The sequence below is a fragment of the Raphanus sativus genome, chromosome 5, assembly GCF_000801105.2.
Source record: "Raphanus sativus cultivar WK10039 chromosome 5, ASM80110v3, whole genome shotgun sequence".
Taxonomy (NCBI): domain Eukaryota; kingdom Viridiplantae; phylum Streptophyta; class Magnoliopsida; order Brassicales; family Brassicaceae; genus Raphanus; species Raphanus sativus.
The window spans coordinates 8,540,801-8,560,262 of record NC_079515.1 but is presented as its reverse complement, the minus strand read 5'-3'; the positions used below and the strand labels follow the sequence as shown (position 1 = coordinate 8,560,262).

Here is a 19,462-nt window from a genome sequence, read left to right as displayed (position 1 = left end):
CCTAAATATACAATAATCCAACCAATACTTTCCTTCTTACCGAAACATCTCATTCTTGTCTCTTTCTCTCTATCTCAACCATGGCCAACAACGCCGCATTCGGTCAATACCTTCGTGTTATGAAGCGTAAAGTAAACCGCTTATCAGATGAGCTCGGTGCACAATCTGCTTTCGTCTGTTACAGAAAGGATGGTTCCAGTGTCACTTTTGGTAGCTCAAGTTTCGATCAAATAGTTGCCAGATTTCTTAACGTTCAACATGGTTCCAATGTCACTTTTGGTAGCTCAAGTTTCGATCAAATAGTTGCCAGATTTCTTAACGTTCAACAGGAAGCTCCCATCGTTGCTCTCCACAAAGCGGTGTCTCTGGTCCAGATTGAGCAACTGAACCAAGTGGAGATTACCGCTCTAATCAACCGCCTGGGTCAAATCATCGATAACATCCTTGCAAGGATTGATCCTTAGAGGGGTTTTTTTCTTCTTAGTTAATAAAGTCCGAGACTTTTGTTTATGAAAAAAAATAAAAATTAAAAATTAAAAAAAAATAATCCAACCATTTACAAGAGAAGATACAGTCGGTTAACTGTAATAATTCAATCTACATATACCAATCCAAACCAAAAGAATCATCAAGTTGTCCTTTTTTTTCTTCTCTGTAGAAAAATGACCCAAAGAATAAAAGTTAGTAACAACAACACCACTTGTGTGGACGGTCGCTAAGAAGAATGGTTGCAACAAGCAAGGACAAAGTTGTCCATGAAATGGTTAAGCTCAGCCGTATAAAGCTCTGGGTTACTCCTGAAATGGTCTACATGAGGTGAAGATATGAAGTTGCAGGCACGGACCTCGTGTCCTGCTTTCCTCTGCTCTACAATGAATGACTCAACTTGGCCCGCGGGTATAACTCTATCCGCGGAGCTGTAAATGTACAACTGTGGACATCTTGGTTGTGATGATGATAAAGTGTCTAGAACATCAGCTAGTCTCCTGTTAACAATATGATTTTGCGAGTTTGGTTAACGTGAAACATTGGTTTTGTGTGTGTGTGTGAGAGAGAGAGCTTTTTACCTGTTTACTTTGGGAAGATTAAGAATCACCGAGAAGAACTTTTCGAGAATCAAAAGCAAAGCTGTTTCTGTTGCAGCGGGTTTAGGTTCTGAGAAGTTTATACGTGCTCCCATGTTTGACTCACATGATGAGCTTGCGGATCCTTTAGTAGCTACACTGTTTTTCTTCAAGAACGCTGCTGAGAAACCTGACGCCCATACCTGTTTTTACAAGTCAAATTAGTATAAAGGAAGTTTAAAAAATCATTTAACAAACCAAGAACCATAATCCTCACAAGTCAAGTCCCAATACTGATAATCTTATTCTATGGCTACATGACCATATGAAACAAGCTATGAATGCAAGAACAATCGCTTACAGTAGGATCAGCAGCAGCAACAGGAGCTGAGTCTACTATGCACCCTTTAACCCTTCCCATCAATGAAGAATCTTGCTTCTGAAACTTTTCCAAAATGGCTCCATATCTGTAACACGGGAGTGAAATGTCAAAACAGCCATATGTCAACACATGAACAAACCAGAGATGTAGAACTCACGTTAACCATCCGGTGTTGCTGAAGGTGTGAAAGACGAGATTCTTCTGTTGCTCTTCATCCAACCAATCAGCCAAGTGGTTAACCAGCGACTCGATGTTCTTCTCCGCTTTTCCTCCGACTTGATAGCTCATAATCTCATTCATGGGGAGAGTAAACGTGATGACATGGTAACCCCTAGAAGTATACCATTCCGCGTATTTCTTCATATGCTTCTGCTTCGACCCAAGCCACCCAAGCAATACCACAACAGTCCTGCTCTTCTCCAACGCACATCTCGAGGAGCCAGAGAGATCAACTGCACTAGTCTCAGGCAAATGCCATTTGTAAGAAACATCAGGAACCACAAGCGAGGAGGCTCCTATTGTTGTGAATGCTGCTGGTTTTGATGCCTTGACCAACTCCGCAGACTGATAAGCGCTACGAAGAGCAGGTAACGAAGTAAGAGAAGGAGGGAGAGTACAGCTGGGGTTAGGAGCTAGGAGATCAAGATTTGGTACAGGGAGACTAATCCTCCTTGACAGGAAAGACAAATCAGCGAGCTTGGAGGCTGAGATATGAGAAACCCATAACGACTTTTCGTCCTGAACAGAACTAGACACTGAAGCAGAAACAACAGGCTCTGGTTCAGAACCTAGAAGTAGTGATCTAAGAGAGGAGAACTTGTCAGAGACATCAGCAGAGACAGAAGCGGCGATAACAGCTGCAGCGGCAACAAGTGGCCGTTGAATATTCCCAGACAAAGAACCCATGATGACCACAATCTAGCATACAAGTCTCGAATGCAATGGAAACGAGTCCTGTTATATAAGAAGAGAGATAGTAGTGTAAATATAAGTATAACACGCGCATACAAAACACATGTTGAAAACGCGTGTAAGTTAAATTACCAGGAAGGAAGCTTCGTTTTGGTGCTTGAAACTAGCGAACTCGGGCTGTCAAGTTATGACAGCCCGACCACAAAGTAGTAATTGCTTGGTCAGAGTCAAATCTCTCTTTTACACGCGGCTCCTTCTCTGCAAGAAATCAATTCAAGTCAAATCACATGTATTTTTTTAAAATTAAAGAGCTCGAAGCTAACTACTAAAAGAAAAAAAGATTTACTATGATGTTGACACAAAAGGAAAAGAAAAAAACTTTGATGTTCTCTAAAATCATGAGGATCCCACCTCCAATAATAATTAAAAAAAATATATGATTTTTTAGATGAAAAGATATCTCCTCAGGGCTCCAGAAACAAAAAAAAACTATGAACATTCAAAGATAAATCATAATAATCCCTAAAAAATTAACAATGGAGTCAAATTGCTTGTTTCCCCTAAAGGACTCACCACGAGAAATCCAGAATTTAATCGCATGGTGATTGCAACCATAACATTCTACAGACAAAGACGCGTCGAGCAGGACAATGATAAACCGACGGAAACCAAAAACTCATTGTTTGATTAAAAAAAATCGAATTTCAGAAGATTAATCAATGTAAAGGTGAGGGGAGAGAGAAAACGATTATGAGTAATGTTGTGGGATTAGAGAGAGAGAGAGAGAGAGAGAGAGAGAGAGAGAGAGAGAGAACTCACCACGGAGAGATACGGATGAAGAGGGAAAAGAGAGGAATGAATTTTATTTTTATTTGGCCTTTGTGTTTGTGACGATTTGATGATCTCTTATATGCATAACCGAACCAGAGAGAACAAAAAACAATATATTAGTCCTTTTCATAAGTTTTGGATTTAATAACTAGTAAAATTAGGCTAAAAGAGTGCAATGAAATTTGTCAAAAAAATTAAATAACTAAATTAGATCTTGATCTGCGTTTTTAAAATATATTTTTTTCCCTTTTAAATATTTTACTAACAAAAACTGTTAATAATAAAATCATGTGTTAATTTTTGATATAAAGGCTTAATTGGTAGAACATTAAAATAAATATTATGTTCGTTAATATCCAATTACCATTTATTAAAAAGAAATATTTAGAATAGTATTTATAAAATACTAATGTTCTTCAAATGTTTTTTCTTCGATGCTTTCATATAGAGTTTTTGGCAGAGCATTTACATTTAGAATATATTAAAATTAATTTAATTATTCTATTTTATTCAATAATATAAAAATATGATATAATAAAATATATATTTAAAAATAAAAAATGAGATTAAATATTTTAACTTTTTAAAAAGAACAATATTTCACATTAAAAATATAATATAATTTAATTCTTGACAAAAATATAATATAATTTATATAATTACACATAATCATTCATTATTTTTAATTAAAAATAACATAATATAATATAGATTTATATATTATATATTATGAAATAAAACTTATTTATATTATTTAGAAATAAATAAATCATATTTCATATATTAATTTTTATGATAATATTATATATGAATCATTTACAGTCTATCAATTACTAAATAATGATAATTTAAATATAATTTCTTTATTTTATTTAATAATATTCAAAATTATTTTCTATCCAAAAATAAATTTATATTTTAAATAAATTCTACATTATTTTTAAATAATAATATTTAACATTTAAATTTTAATTTAATTTGTACAATTAAATAAGATTCATTATTTTATATAACAAATATATTATTAATAAATATTACTTTAAAATAAATATATTAAATACTAACTTTTATTATAATTTTAAAATTGTATATTACTACTGTTTTACTAATCATCGTATTAAAAACAGTTTTTAATACAGTTTTTCATCATACTGATCTACAACATATTGCTAGTACTTCTTCGTAAATTGTACCAAGTTATCATGTGGCTGAGAATCAGACGGGGTAATGAAGGCAGGGCATAATTATTAAAGAATCCTTATTGCATCTCCGATGGTTAGTTTATTTTTATCTTTAAAAATTCACTTTCTTTTTTTAAAAAAATGAAGCAACATTTACTCTAATGATTTGCTTCATTTCTTTATTGTAAAAAAAATATTGCAAGTATATTATATCTCCATTTTATTATTAATTACTAATAAAAACTTTATACTTTTTCATATTTACTTATTTTACCTAACTATTTTATCTTAACAATAATCCAACACAATTATGATTTTATATAAATTAAAAATTGTTGCATAATAAATTTATTATATAACGTGAATAAACAAACACAAAACATCATAATTTGTAAAAACTCCATATATATAATTCTTTTCTACAATTGGTTAACAAAAGTGTTTAACATAAAATGAGTTTATTTATATTTGATTCTTTTAAATCGAGTTAAAAGATTCTTAAAACTAAATATTCATATGATTTTAAATATAAAAATCTGATTATATAAAAATAATAGTCAAAATTGTGAAATTAATTGGATAATATTAATGTATATTATTTATTTTGGTAAAAGATAAGAATAACTAAAAGTTAAGGATCAGTTTACAATTTGAAAAATTCATCTTAAAAAAAAAAAAGATATGCACAGTAAATCTTTAAATTTGAAATAACATTGTTCAAAGCTTCATTTTGAAACAAGAAATAAAGTAGGATTGGAATAAAACCTACTTCAAAATAAATGAAAAATGAAGTGGGTGAGAGATGAAGAACATATTTTTTTAAAAAAATATATATAATAATTTCTCATCAATTTTTACGCAAAAGAATATTCGATTTGGATATCTAATAAGAAATAGGTATGGGAGAATCTTGGTTTTACACTAAGCCAAGTTGTCCCCACCACCACCATTTCAATCTCTTCCTTCTTTCTTCGGAAGTGATGTGAGATTTGATTTTTATTCCTAATCAGTAATCATCGGACCAAAGTGTTTGGATTCGTTTTAATTTGTTTCTAAATGCGGTTTTGTTGCAAACAGTAAACCAAAAACGCACTTAAAAAATAGTGAAAGAATAAGCTAATAAAGATAATAATGCTTTCTAAAATCGTACCGCATATATTACCCAGCGGTCCAGTGAAATCCGCATATATTACCCAGGGGTAATACTGTATTAGCTTTTTTTCTCTACGACAAAATCGTACCGCATATATTACCCAGGGGTAATACTGTATTAGCTTTTTTTTCTGTTTCTTTAAACAATATTTTAACGATAAAAACTCTATATAAATATCTATTGGACAATACTATAACATTAATTAATACCTAAAAAAACTTTGAAGTCACTTCTCTCATATAAATTATTTTTCTCTACGACAAAAAGTAATGTTAGTTTAAAAATTAATATTAACGCATCGATTTTAAATGAAATTGATAATCTGTTTAATATATACTTAATATTGTTATATAATAATATTTAATACACACTCATATTAATGTTATAATATTCTAATTTAATTATATTTTAGTATATTTATATAGTTACTATGACTTCTAAATTAATAGGGATGGAAAAAAAACGAACCGAACCGAGTCAAATCGAACCAAGTCAAAACCGAACCTAACCGAACCGGAACTAAACCGAATCAATAAAACCGATGTGTCACTCTTACTGCCTATAATATTTATATTAGGTTTAAAGATAATAATCTAAAATAAGTAGATTACATTTTAATATTTGGTTTTACGTTTGTTTTTACGTTTAAACACAAAGAAATTATTGATTTAGTTATATATTGGATTTAGTTCACATAATTTATTTTTTGTTGTCACTATATGATGATTTCATGATTATGTGTTGATGTTTTAAAACATGATTTCTCTTAAAAAAATTAAATTAAGAAAATCCGATTAAACCAAACCGAAACACAAACCGGACCGGATACAAATCGAACCGAAACAGATCCAAACCAAACTAATTATGGTTTACTTCAACTGGACAAATTCTAAAACCGAATTAACCAAACTGAACCAAGCCCGACCCGTACCGATAAAATAACTTAAGTGTCCACCCCTATAAATTAATGCAGCAAATCTTATTGGAGTTTATACAAAATTAAGTGAATTTTTTTATACATAAGTAAAATAATGCATTGTCACGAAATATTTAAAATACAATCTTTTATTTTGAAATGTAAAATGTTCAATGTGAATTAAAAAATTAAATAAATATATTATGTTACTACGGTTACTTATATTTTACTAGGGGTATTTTGCTTGCACTTGTGAGCTTAAAATTTTACAAAGTTTTGTAAATAAATATATTATCAATTCAAAAGCTTTTAGAAAAAATGTTTTCATATTTTTGAAATATTTATACATTAAATTTTATATAAAATTTTATATTTTAATTAAAAAAATTTATCACGTAAAATAAATTTCAAAACATCCATATATAGTAAAACTATATACATGGATTTATATTTATTTTAAATTATTATGGTGTAAAATATTTTGGATAACACCAATAATAATAATATAGAATATTTTTAGATAATAATGATTGTAAAATTAATGAAATTATGTTAAATTCAGATAAATGGTTAGAAATATCACAAGTTAAGTACCACTTTTCAAAAGTACCACCAATCAAAAAATATATTAACATTTTGGGTTTAGACTTTAGTGATTATTGTTTACGGTTTAGTATTAAGGGGTTGGGGTTGAGTTTATAAATGTTTTATAATTATTAAAATTCAGCTTAGTGTTATTTTATCACCAATTTAAGATATTTTTGAAAATAGTCATTTATTAATGGCAAATTTGAAATTGGTTTAAAACTTGTGATAGAACTGAAATTTTCCCATAAATTTATGGGTAGTTATATATATATATGTTGAATATTAGTAAACCAAATATAATATCAACATGTATATAATACTTTAATATTACTATGATAAATATAATATAGATTTAATTATGATATATCATTAGAATTATCTAATTAGCCTCAAGATAATGATAAATTATCATCTAAATCACTAAAATTACTTATTAAGATTAATAATTGATTATAAAATATTACTAAACCTAAAATGATAGAGATCATGACATTTAGTAATTAATTAAATAAAATTTAACATACAATAATTTTTTTAAATGAAATATATTTTATTACTTAAAATAAACTTGAAAAATTCACATGTATATAAAACTATATACATGGATTTATATTTATTTTCAAAATATTATGATGTAAAATATTTTTGGATGACATAATATATAATCTTTTTAGATAATAATGATTATAGAATTAATGAAAAATCATTTTAAATTTATGGATAATTATATATTATTTGACTATATATTAAAATAGAATCAGTTTAATATTACTAAACCAAATATATCATATTAAACATATATAAGTAATATGTCATGGAGAACATGACAAATAAGAAAAACCAACTAAAATCATGGAGATCATTACAAATTAGAAACTTCATTTCTCAAATAATAGTATAAAATAGATAAATAAAATTAACAACTAAAAGCAAAAATAATTAAAAATATAACAAATAATGACAAACAAACAAACAATATTTCTTAAAATCATGGAGAAACTGTAGCAAAATAAAATTACCAGCTAAAAACAAAAACAATTTAAAACATAACAAATAAATGAAACTACTAATTAAAACTAATAAAACATGACAACTAATCAAAATTTCATAAAATCATAGAAAACTTGACAAATCATCAAAATCACTTCATAAATAATAGTATATATATATATAGAAGATTATTTCTTAGATTTAATAAATTACTACGGATAAACCTTAGATAGCCAAAACTTGAAAGATTTTAAGCCTTTATTATAAAGGAAAAAGAAAAAACTAGAAGGAATTTGTAACGTTATTCAGATTTCGAAAAATCTGGGATTATGTTTGAGATATTCGATTTTGTTTTTCAAAGAAATAAGTTATTTACTCTTTTGAATTGTTCGGAAAAAAATTGTGGGGTTACCTTTGGGATAAAAAACAAATGACAAATTAGGGTAACTTTGTTCATTTCAATTTTGGTGAAAACTGTTGGAATCGAGTGGTTGAGAATATGAACCCACTCTCCCTTTAATATATAGAGTAACAAACTAATTGTATAGAGAGATAGAGAGCGCTCTTTAGTAAACCAAAGTCGTTTTTATCAAATCTTTTTTCTCGTTTTCTCATTCCAAACAAGAAAATGGCGAATTCTTCAGATAAAGTTGTAGTTAAATGGGTGAATGACACACGGGCTCGAGTTTGTTGGGTCATACTGGCTAGCCTCTGCCTATGTGGATTCACACAGTTGATGGAAGTCTTCAAAGACGAGAGCCAGGTTATCTACAAGTACGTTGGGATGAGTTTGGTGTCTCTCTACGTGATTTTACTGGTCAAGTCTCTGTGTTCTGATAAAACTCCAACCATAGCTTATAGGTCTGGTTCCTGTCTACGGTCGTTTGTGCCATTGGTGTTTTTCTTCGTCATCTTCATCACAATCTATAATCACCGAACCCTAGGAGTCTCTATTCTCACTTTATCCATCATTTTTGGTGTAGTGGCTTTAGTGCAATTGCTTTTTCCAATAGATGAGTTCTATGTGGGTTATGTTATGTTCGTCATAACTTTGGGGAGCTCTATAGCTTGCAGTGTTGTAGACTATGATCATGATGAGATCATGCCTTTTGGGTTTATTTTCTCCTATATTTTCATGTGTCAGATGATAATTGTTGTTATCAACTATCCAGGAAATCACCGCTTCTTTAATCGCTATTGACATGTATCTTCGTCGGTTTTAGTTGTGTTTTTAATCTTCCTTTGTTTAATTATTTCAGTTTAAGTAGTTTATCTTTATTACTGTAATTTCTTTTCTTTCTGTTTCTATATAAAATCATTTTATTGGCATCGTGAGTTTCTGCTTTGTTAATTTCTGCTGGTTCAATTGGGAACTAACTGCCACCAATTGACATATCAAAATATATAATATACTTAACAGAATAATAATCAAGTGTGCAATCAAGGCATCAAGCAGTTCTATTACCCATTGCTTAAGCAACAAAAAGATCACAAACTTAGCTTTAGATATTATAGTAAAACTACAAAATAATTTACAAACTTAAGTTATCATTCGTACGATCCTTCACATTGAATAGCAAATGTCATTAACTACTTTCATTACCAGAAAACCGCCAAATCCGTAAACAGCAAACGACCAGAGTTTGCCTGTAAGAATAATAAGTCTTCACTTCCATCACATATCAATCAATACCTAGTGCTATTCCTCCTTCCCCACCACTTCCTCTTCACCTTCTCCATCGACCCACTACTCTCTTCACTCCCAAGCTTGCTCAGTATCATCTTCGTTTCCCTCAACCTCCCTCCATAATCCTTCTTCCACGTCTCAAACATCTGTTTCAACCTCCTCAGCTCTCTCTCCGGGTTCAAGTTTGCTTCCACCTGTCCAGACTTCACTTCAACCAAGAACTTCGCATCATCACCAAACACTTGAGCTCTCTGTTCGAACTCCTCCGCCAACCGTCCAATCACACTAAGACCTGCACTCATAGGCTGTTGCTGTTGTTGTTGTCTCGTCCTTCCTCCGTTGCTCGTCTGGCTCTTGAACTGATTACTGCTCGAATCCCAATCCGTTGCGTCGCTTGCATTGACCGATGCATCAGAGTTTCTAGCCGAGTCCTCAACCGCTAGGCTTTTCTTTGCTATGGAGAGACTTGACTGCAATGAACGCATCTGCTTCTGCCAGATTTCTTCCATCGATTTCATCTTTGTCTCGTACTCTGACCACCTGTTCTCGTACTGTTGAAGCCTCTGTTGAAGAATGTCGTTCTCTTCTTCTTTCTCACGCAGAGCAGCTTCAGATTTAAGCACCCTGCGTTGAAGGTCGGAGAGTACAGATGCTTTAACTAGCACCTCGCCTGACTCGTTTGGCTGCGCAGTTGATTAGTTCCCAAAGCAAAAATAGATTAACTAAAACAAATAGATACTGTTGAGAGGATATGAATGTGAATATAGTCTTATTAGTAGTACCTTAGTGCCTACAGATTTTAGCCATCTAAGATCTCCTGAGCATTTTCTAACCAACCAACCACGAATTGCTGCAAGAATATATTACAGTAACTCAGTGTCTAAAGACGAAAAATCAGCTTGAGATTGTCTGCCCTTCATGAGAAGACACAACAACAAACCCTTTTTACCTGACTGTATCAAAACCGACGCATCGGCTATACTCTTGAACTGTTTCCTAGCAATCTTGCTTTTAACTTGGCTTTGTATAGTAGCAGCAGCCCTGTGCTTCCTTCGCAGCTCAGCAAACTCTTTTCTTACATTCTCACCACGAATAACTGTTGAAAAAGAGGTGGGACAAAAGGCCATATCTCATGTTAAGCTCAAGTTTTATCCATTACAATGAGATTAAGATGCAAAAAGGCACTTGAGACAAGAGAGTCATACATGACTGGAGAATAGAAATTCCCATTTTAATCTTCTTTAGGTGACAACGTGCTTGGTATCCTCTAAAAGAGCTTTGGACACGTAAAATGCCATGCAGTGTACGGTTCCTTGTATCTTCAAGAACACCAATCTGCAATGCACATGAGAGTCGAGACTTTTATTGATGCCTCTTCTAAAAGAGTCTATGACATCAAGCCGACTAGCTATTATACCTGGCCGGTTCTGAAAAACAACTTCGTGTAGCCAACTTGGTACATCTCCGGCAAGATATTAAACTGATGGAGGATCGCAACCGAGACACTTAGAGGATCTTTATCAGCAATGTTCTCCACCAGAAGGAAACCATACCTGTAGCGTGATCATTTCAAAACAATGCGGTTACAAGAAAAGCCTTTTAAGGTCCCTTGCATAACTGCTAAATGATGAATGGTGTTTGTCACCTTCTGGCAAATTTCTGATGAGACATTCTTGTAGGAAACCCAGACCGTGAAATCCGAACCACTTCTAGGACCCCACAACATCTTAGCTGCTGTAAGACAAGTCCTTGCTCATACACCCCTGGAGACTGAACGTTGTTTGGCTTGATGCAGCGAATGAAATGTGGGGTTGTGTTCCCTAAACGTTGCATCAATTGGAATAGTTGACCCTAGACAAAAAAAGATCCAGGTAGATAGTTAATAATCAAATATCATAGTGAGAGAGGCAACAACTGGTAATCTTGACATCACATCAATGCAGGTAATGAGCTTTAAAGTAAAGCAGGTAACCAAAGCTAAAGCAACATTAGGTTTGTGTTTGAGGCCAAAACAAACTACCTTAAATTTAGTAGCTACACTCAACCGCTGGGAATCAGCACCACCTGCTTTGTACAAAGGACCAACTACAGGTTTTTCAGATTGGATCAGCATGCTAGAAGCAAACGATTGAGGAAGGTGGCAGGAACAAGAGGACAGAAGTTGAATAGAGTCCAAATGCAACAAGTCTCTGTTCTTCTCTAGAAATCCTGTCGTGTCATATGTAACCTGATTCGGAACAAAACAAGATAATCAAGAAGCATCCAACTAGATTCATTCTTGCTATCGATTTTTTTTTTATTTTTTCTAGAAAGCCCTGCACTGAGGTTTCAAGAGCTATAAATAAATTACCTCTCCTGCATAATGCACAACTGTGAAAAGCTTCTCTCGATCTCCTCTGAAACATGAATTAGAGTGTAGATGCTGTTTTAGCTTGTTTGCAAGTGTCAAATCTGTGCCATTCGGAAATGTTGATTCCTCGTCCAAAAGAGAAAGTAGCCCCAATGGTTTCTGCACACACATTGAGACATAGGTTGCTGTAAGCATTTCAACCAATTAAACTATGGTTTTCTAGTGTATTAAAAGTTGAACTCTGTTATATATTATTAAGGTGTCCATCTAGCTTCCTGAGCTTCTTACCTTTTCAAAGAGACTAAGACAATCTTGGTTGTCCTCAAAATCAACCCTTGTCCAGTCAATACCATCCTGGATATATTCCTGAAACAATAGAAAGAAATATTAATACCTTCTACTGGAGAAAACTGAGATTTTATATTTTTAGTAGGAAGGGATACTTTACCTCTTGCTCTAGCTTGAATAGATGACGGTTAAAGTGTTGCTGCAATCTCTCATTTGCATAATTTATACAGAACTGCTCAAAGCTATTTTTCTGCACAAGAAGTGTAAAGTTGTTCTACATATCAGTAAGACACAGAAAACAAAAATGCATACATAACCGCACGTAGATACTTAGGAGCAATCAGTATTCATTTACCAAATATAGTTGTCATTATTTAAAGATGTAAATGCCAACTTAAGGTCTAATGATGTCAGATTGCAACTGTAACTTTCTTAAGGACAGAAAGGAAGCATACATCAAATGATTCGAAACCGTATATATCAAGAATGCTGATGGATCTGCCAGTTCGCCTCTTCCCCACTGCAAGAGACTTGTTGATCTGTTCGACTAGCCAGTCAAACAGGCACGAATAAACCGATTTTGCTAAAGCATCTCTTGCATCAATGGCCTGAAAACAAATCAGCAGAGAGAAAATGTCAAAAAATGCGACTTCAATTTTTTATTATACACAAAAATGATAGTAGTTCTCGTTATAAATCACCTGCGGTAGTGTTAGCTTCTGCACAATGGTATCTTTTCCAACTCTCATGTTACGTTTTGATAAACTTAGCTTAAGCTCATTGATGTTGCACCCAATTAATTTAGCAACAGTCGACAAACCTGAAAATTGCAATACATCACGTAGGTAAGTCTCCTGCCAGATGAGATGATACATACTAATTAAGCAACAAACGCTCTCATACTTCCAACACTAAGACACAAGATAACAAAAAAATATGACGCTTGTAGCAATATCAGGAATATAAATAAAAGACATCAGTAAGGCAACATCATAAGAAGTCGTAGTGAATGCAAATTCAACGTTCATAGACACAAGAAAAGAGAAACATAAAGTGGAGTGAACATGCTTACTTTCATCTGCTACAGGCTCAACATGGTTTTCATTGTCAATAACGGTGAAGGAAACATTCCCCAGCCATAATACTGCAGCTAGCATTGCGAACACACTTTCTTGATCTTCTTTACTAACATGAACAATGTCAAGAGCTTCCTGTAACATCAAGAGTTTTTAAATTAATCGAGAGAGAGACAAAATAGAAGTCTGAAATATGAGTAGAGAAGAGGAATAAGAAAGTCTCTTAGTGAAAGAGAGAATTACCTTAACACTATGAAAACGTTCAGCATCATCAACTCCATTGATTGAATAGCAGTTACTCTGTCCCAAGTATTTATAATCTTGTGCGCTTGTCAAATTCAGCTTCTCTGTGTATAAATGAGGACATAAATAATTTTCCACCAGTTACGACAATTAACAACTTATAGTTGTCACAGTTTTATTTATGAAAGATGCAAGCAAAGATGTATTAAGCACAAAAAGACAGTCCAGGTCCATCGAAATTTAATCCTTAAACCCATATAATAAGACATTTTATAGACTTGATCACGGCCATCAACAATCAGATCAGAAGGTTTTAAAAGTATCATGTATAAGACTGCTTATAGTGTTCATGTTTTTCCAAACCATACCTCTAAGTGCAGGTGAAGCCCCAGCACAAAGTTGGTAAAATATATGGTATGACCTTTCCCCTTCAGCACATTGGACCACTCTAGACTGTTAAAATGCGTCAAGGTATTAAAGAAAAAAAAATGTCAATGAGCCATTTCAAAAAGGAAAGATATGAAGTAGGGAAAGTCATCTAAAAGAAGCTACCTTTTCTAGTAAAACTGCAAAATTTGAAGAACAGTCAAAAAAGAATGAAGTTAAGTTAGCTTTGTAGGGGAAAATGAACAAACAACGTGAAGTAGTGAGGTTATAAGGTTTACACTTACAGGTTTGAACTTGAGCACCCGATATCTTTCCGGTTTCACTAAAATGAATCTCTATCAGCTTCCCCTGTAAATTATAATAAACAGTATTGTCAGACATACTAGAGAATCAAAATGTACAAAAAAACACAATGATGAAGGGCTTACAAAACGACTAGAGTTATCATTTCTCAAAGTTTTTGCATTTCCAAATGCTTCCAAGATGGGATTAGTCTTAAGTATCTCATACTCGATCCCGCTTCCACCTCCAAGAGCAGCCAAGTATTGCATAGCTATCTTAGCTGTCTCAGTTTTCCCTGCTCCACTCTCGCCGCTGTATGAGAAACAGAATCTTGTGATAAAGATACACAAACTAGAAGCACCTACTTCATTCAACAAATCCACTAGTCCCAGCGTGTCACAACTAATGCGTCACTGATGCCAAATGGAATCTAATAGGCGTGAAAATTGTGCAAGAACTGAGCTTAAAAGAGGACCTTTTACTAACCTGATGATGATAGATTGGTTAACTTCATCTGGATAGGAAAAAATAAAACGGTGTGAGAATTAAAATGTTTTTTGAGCTCATAAGAATTGCAACGTTAACGTTCAACAACTAACAAACAAAGAAGCATGATCCCACCGCGTATCATCTCACGAATTGCTGTATCTGCAATAGCATACACATGAGGACTTTCATTCGTTTTCTTCCTGTATGCTTCAATGAATCGATTTCCATATAAAGGAACCTCCTTGAAAGGATTCACAGCCACCAAAACTGGCCCTGCTTTTGTCTACCACCATAAAAAGAAAAAAATTAGAGATAAAAAAAGTAAATGCTGGAAACATATATGGTAACAGATTCAGGAGAAAGACTTACATATATCATGTCGTGGTTGTACCTATAGTTGAGATTATACAACACTGATGGCTCATTTAAGTAACTTAGTTGCATCAGATCATCCACTCCATCAAGAATATCAGGATTTGCAGGTACTAGAGTCTCTGATATAACTTTTATAACCTGTTAAATCAATGCAGTATCAAACACTTGAAATATTATTAACTCATTCCTATCTTAGGAATACAAAAGTCCACTTACTTTTCCCTCGGGCAAAGAAACAACAGACTCCTCTTCTGAAGTTGACAGTATCTTCCCAAGCTCCCAGTTACCATTTGGAAGTTGAACCCAAGATTGCAGTATCTAAAGTCAAAAACTGTCAAAATCTCATTCCATATATATATATATATATATATATATAAGTTTTGTTCTCAGCTTAGTTAGAAACCCACCTTCTTCCGAGTATATGCACTAGTGTCGCTCCACCTGCGCTCATCACTCTGAGGCAAGGGGATAGGAGCAGCACCAGGCTCCACATCATCAGTTAAAGACTGCTCTTCAGCAGAAACACCATGCCTACTATATGGTGAATCCTCACTATCCCCAGGTGCAGTATCAGCTTGACTACTAACACCATTCCTTGAGCCGCCTTTTCTTGGAATACTCGAATTGGTCAGGCCAACAATAGAATTTTCACCATCAAATCTGTAGTCTGCCGGTAAAGATTTAAGAGACTGCATGGATGGAGACACCTTTTGGGACATTGTTGCTGCAAGAAAGAAAGAAAGAAAGAAAGAAGCTAATAAGCTCAAATGAAAGTATTTCAAGAAAAAAGAAGACAATCCCATTTCATTGTTTCAATCAAAGCTTTTTTGAAGAAGAACCCCACTCAAAAAGACTTATCTAGTGTTTGATTAACAGAATGGCGGGGACCATACTCTAGGACATAGACCGAAACTGCTTTCGAGCTTCAGTCACTGTTTTCAAGTTCCTCAATCAATTCTTAGGCCAATCTCTTGGATAGGCTGGAGTCTTATCCAAAAATCCCATGCATACATTCACCAAAATTTGACCTTTCGTTATAAAATCTTGAGAAGAAGATTCTTAAAGAAAGAAAGAAAATTTCAAAAACTCAGATTAATCCAGAATCACACATTCTTTCAATAAAAACCTAAGGCTTCTTGGGTTGACAGTTCAAAGCTTTCTTGCTGAAGATAATAAATAACTAGGACCAAGAAAGAAACTTTCAACAAATCTGATTTACAAAAAAAATACTAAGTTAACTCAAATCTTGAAGATACAAAAGACTCACTAAACATAACTAATCAGAATAAAGATACAAACTTTATCTCCAGTAAAACAGAATACATAGAATGAGAATACACACAAAAAAAAAAATGCAGAAACTTTCAAATTTGTTCGATTTAAGACCAATTATAAAAAAACTGGAAGGCTCTTCAAATCTTCAAAGTACCTTACAAAAGTTAGATGCTGGGGAGAAAACTTCAGATTCTCAGAGAAGATTTGAGTTTTCTTAGAGACAGAGAGATCTCAGAAACAGAAGAGAGTTCTGATTCAGTGAACTTCAGACAATGAGAGTAAAAAGGGCAAGTAACACTGGTCAGACTTGCTTGAAGGATTTCAATTTACTGAGAAATTTTGGAAGATAAAATCGCAAAGTGCTGCGAGTGAGTGAAGAAGATTCAGGCAGCAGTGCTTTTTCTCTGCTTCACAAGAATAAAAAAGGAAACTGCTGTTTTATTTTCCTGAGCCTTTATTTTATTTTATTTCCTTTTTTTATTACGACAATTTTGAATGTTTTTACCACCAACTGAATCTTTGTCTCAAATGACGACTATACCCTCGTTTTTTTCTTCTTGATCTTAACTGAAGTTTCAAAATTTTTTGCTGTTACTGATTTTAATTTAATGTTCTTTGATTCGGATTACACATACGTCTCCATCTTTAATTTTTTTTAGACACATCCCCTAGACATTATTTGCGAAGTGATTTGCCACATGTCTTCTCTACAATCGTTTTCACAAAAAAAATTGTGACGTAGCTATTAAGATTGATGACATGTCATATGGTTAAATATGACATGGACAATTACATTTAATGATGATATATATATTTTTGGAAATCTTTGTAGAATATAGCAATAACACATATATTACATTTAATATTGATTTATATTTTGGTAAACTTTGTAGAATATGGTAATAACTCATAAATTATCACTAAAATAAATATATTCAAATATGACATTTTGAATTTCGAAATATTATATAATTTTACTTTTATAATTATAAAATTTTATTATCTAAAAGTTTTTGAATTTTCTGAATTTAAAAAAAAAAATCGTAATATCATTAGTTTCTTTTAGATATCTACAAATTATGTAAATATTATTTAGTTTTAATTTTTTGATAACTATACAATTTTATATGATTTTTAGTAATTTTGTACAAGTTGATTTAATACATTTAACCAAATGAAATGAATAATTTTTTATCTAAGATTTTAACCTTATATATATACATATATATTCTTAAATATAATTAAAAAAAAAAAATATTTCTCTTAGTTTTATGCTTAATTAATGATATTTATATTAATTATTGGTAAAAATAATAAAATATATAATATTAATAAATTATATTTTAAAATATAAAATTTAACTTTAAAAAAATTCATCACTACACATGGTGCAGGAAAACACCTAGATTAATAATTGTGACATGGCTACTAAAATTGATGACATGTTTTAAAGATTAATATGACATGGAAAATTATATTTAAAGATTAGTATGACATGAAAAATCATATATTATATTTATTGTCGATTTATATTTTTGGACTTTTAAAAAATATGGTAAAAACTCATAAATCATCATTAAAATAAATATATTCAATATGGCATTTCAAATTTTGAAATATCATTTAAATTAAAAATATTTCAAAAATATATACTTAATTTTATAAAATTATAAAAAGAAATAAATCATAAAATCAAATTAAATCGTAAAATCATTAGTTTCTTATATATATATCTACAGATTTTATAAATATTTTTTAATTTTAATTTTTGACAATTAGGCAATTTTCCATATTTATTTAATATATTTAATTAAAATAAATAGATAGAAAAATCTACCTAAGATTATAATTTTAAATATATACATGCACATTCTTAAATATAATTCAAAATAAACTAAATTGTTTTTATCTTAATTTTAATGTTCAGTTAAATCAAATTTGTATTAAAATTTTTGATAAGAAAAATAAAATTTATAATATTAATAAAATAATTTAGACATTTTTCTATAAGATAATAATATTTCTAGAATATAAAAGATTGATTATACATAAACGAAATTTATTTGTATTTTTCTTCATATTTTTCCAAAAACATAAAAACAGAAAATATCTATCAAATTTCAAAATATAGACTTATATATTTTATCAAAAACATATATAAAATTATACATAAATATTTATGAACCTAAGGTAAGCTAAAAAAATTTAATTAGCAAAATATTTTTATTTTAGTCTAATTATAACCAAAACATTATGATTAAAAAATTATATAGCCCAATATACCAAATCCAAGTAATGAAATCAATCAAAATATGAACAATCAACCAATTATTATGACGTATCTATTTTGCATATATTCATTTACGTGAATAAATTTTCAATATTTTACAAGTTATGTTTATTAATGAATATCTGATTTACTTTTTTCTATTTTTATAAAATAAAATATATCAAATTATACAAAATTATATGAAATATATTTACAAATATAAGAAGATAAACTGAATTACCTACTAATACGATAATTTAACCTAATGAGACAAATCATCATTAATTTTGAGTCTATATACAACTCAAAAAAAAAAGTTGAAATAATACAAAATATCATACTTAAAACATAAAGATATTTAATACAATTTTTATACATACAAATAAAAGATTACTTAAAACATATAAACAAACAAAATAAATTATTTATTTGTAAATATTTATTTCCGTGCATGAGCACGGGAGAATCACCTAGTTCAATATTAAAAACTCTATAAATTAATAATGTTGGAATTTTGATATTTTATTAATTTATAGAGTTACTAATTTACAAAGTTTCATTTTTAGATATTTTCTATTTTAAGATATATTTTTCTTAAAGTAAGAAAATATTTGATTTTAATGTGTAGACATTAATTAACATTTTGAATTTCCACCTTTTCATTAGTTTTATTATATTATTTGATGTATATAAAATATGTTTCATAGAATTTAAATGTGTTTTT

At 31.1% G+C, this 19,462-nt stretch overlaps 4 protein-coding genes across 5 annotated transcripts; 2 read left to right on the top strand and 2 right to left on the bottom strand.

The window, feature by feature from the left end:
• The first annotated feature begins 80 nt into the window (after positions 1-80).
• On the top strand, positions 81-464 carry LOC108858116 (uncharacterized). Its single transcript, XM_018632091.1, has one exon. It carries the CDS (start codon positions 81-83, stop codon positions 462-464), a length of 384 nt encoding a protein of 127 aa, XP_018487593.1.
• Positions 465-535: 71 nt separating this feature from the next.
• On the bottom strand, positions 536-3,280 carry LOC108856510 (uncharacterized). The gene is made up of 6 exons (XM_018630328.2): positions 3,178-3,280; positions 2,491-2,616; positions 1,604-2,400; positions 1,426-1,531; positions 1,068-1,267; positions 536-986 (listed from the first exon to the last, which is right to left on the bottom strand). Exons 3-6 carry the CDS (start codon positions 2,350-2,352, stop codon positions 716-718), a joined length of 1,326 nt encoding a protein of 441 aa, XP_018485830.2. The 5' UTR covers positions 2,353-2,400; positions 2,491-2,616; positions 3,178-3,280; the 3' UTR covers positions 536-715.
• Positions 3,281-8,645: 5,365 nt separating this feature from the next.
• On the top strand, positions 8,646-9,218 carry LOC130494824 (uncharacterized). Its single transcript, XM_056985623.1, has one exon. The coding sequence runs from the start codon at positions 8,646-8,648 to the stop codon at positions 9,216-9,218; it is 573 nt and encodes a 190-aa protein (XP_056841603.1).
• Positions 9,219-9,503: 285 nt separating this feature from the next.
• Positions 9,504-16,899, bottom strand: LOC108805097 (myosin-1). 2 transcript variants are annotated; one of them, XM_056985929.1, is made up of 24 exons: positions 16,624-16,899; positions 15,602-15,918; positions 15,411-15,512; positions 15,189-15,332; positions 14,952-15,102; positions 14,817-14,844; positions 14,477-14,642; positions 14,333-14,396; positions 14,214-14,227; positions 14,030-14,114; positions 13,662-13,765; positions 13,415-13,553; positions 13,044-13,162; positions 12,798-12,950; positions 12,503-12,592; positions 12,343-12,420; positions 12,055-12,213; positions 11,725-11,931; positions 11,350-11,555; positions 11,122-11,257; positions 10,910-11,039; positions 10,654-10,800; positions 10,487-10,554; positions 9,504-10,387 (listed from the first exon to the last, which is right to left on the bottom strand). In XM_056985929.1, exons 2-24 carry the CDS (start codon positions 15,911-15,913, stop codon positions 9,704-9,706), a joined length of 3,486 nt encoding a protein of 1,161 aa, XP_056841909.1. In that variant the 5' UTR covers positions 15,914-15,918; positions 16,624-16,899; the 3' UTR covers positions 9,504-9,703. The 2 variants fall into 2 exon arrangements, with proteins under 2 accessions (XP_056841909.1, XP_056841910.1); XM_056985930.1 differs by having other exon boundaries at positions 16,629-16,899.
• Positions 16,900-19,462: the final 2,563 nt, after the last annotated feature.

What these genes read in the sequence shown, in the direction of transcription:
- LOC108858116 (XM_018632091.1), top strand. Translation starts at nt 81, where the DNA reads ATGGCCAACAACGCCGCATTCGGTCAATACCTTCGTGTTATGAAGCGT.
- LOC108856510 (XM_018630328.2), bottom strand. Translation starts at nt 2,352, where the DNA reads ATGGGTTCTTTGTCTGGGAATATTCAACGGCCACTTGTTGCCGCTGCA. An exon ending in AGCAACACCGGATGGTTAAC is followed by an intron (nt 1,532 to 1,603) that starts GTGAGTTCTACA and finishes CCCGTGTTACAG; the next exon opens with ATATGGAGCCATTTTGGAAA. An exon ending in AATCTTCCCAAAGTAAACAG is followed by an intron (nt 987 to 1,067) that starts GTAAAAAGCTCT and finishes TATTGTTAACAG; the next exon opens with GAGACTAGCTGATGTTCTAG.
- LOC130494824 (XM_056985623.1), top strand. Translation starts at nt 8,646, where the DNA reads ATGGCGAATTCTTCAGATAAAGTTGTAGTTAAATGGGTGAATGACACA.
- LOC108805097 (XM_056985929.1), bottom strand. Translation starts at nt 15,913, where the DNA reads ATGTCCCAAAAGGTGTCTCCATCCATGCAGTCTCTTAAATCTTTACCG. An exon ending in GTGCATATACTCGGAAGAAG is followed by an intron (nt 15,513 to 15,601) that starts GTGGGTTTCTAA and finishes TTTTGACTTTAG; the next exon opens with ATACTGCAATCTTGGGTTCA. An exon ending in GTCGGTTTTGATACAGTCAG is followed by an intron (nt 10,555 to 10,653) that starts GTAAAAAGGGTT and finishes ATATTCTTGCAG; the next exon opens with CAATTCGTGGTTGGTTGGTT.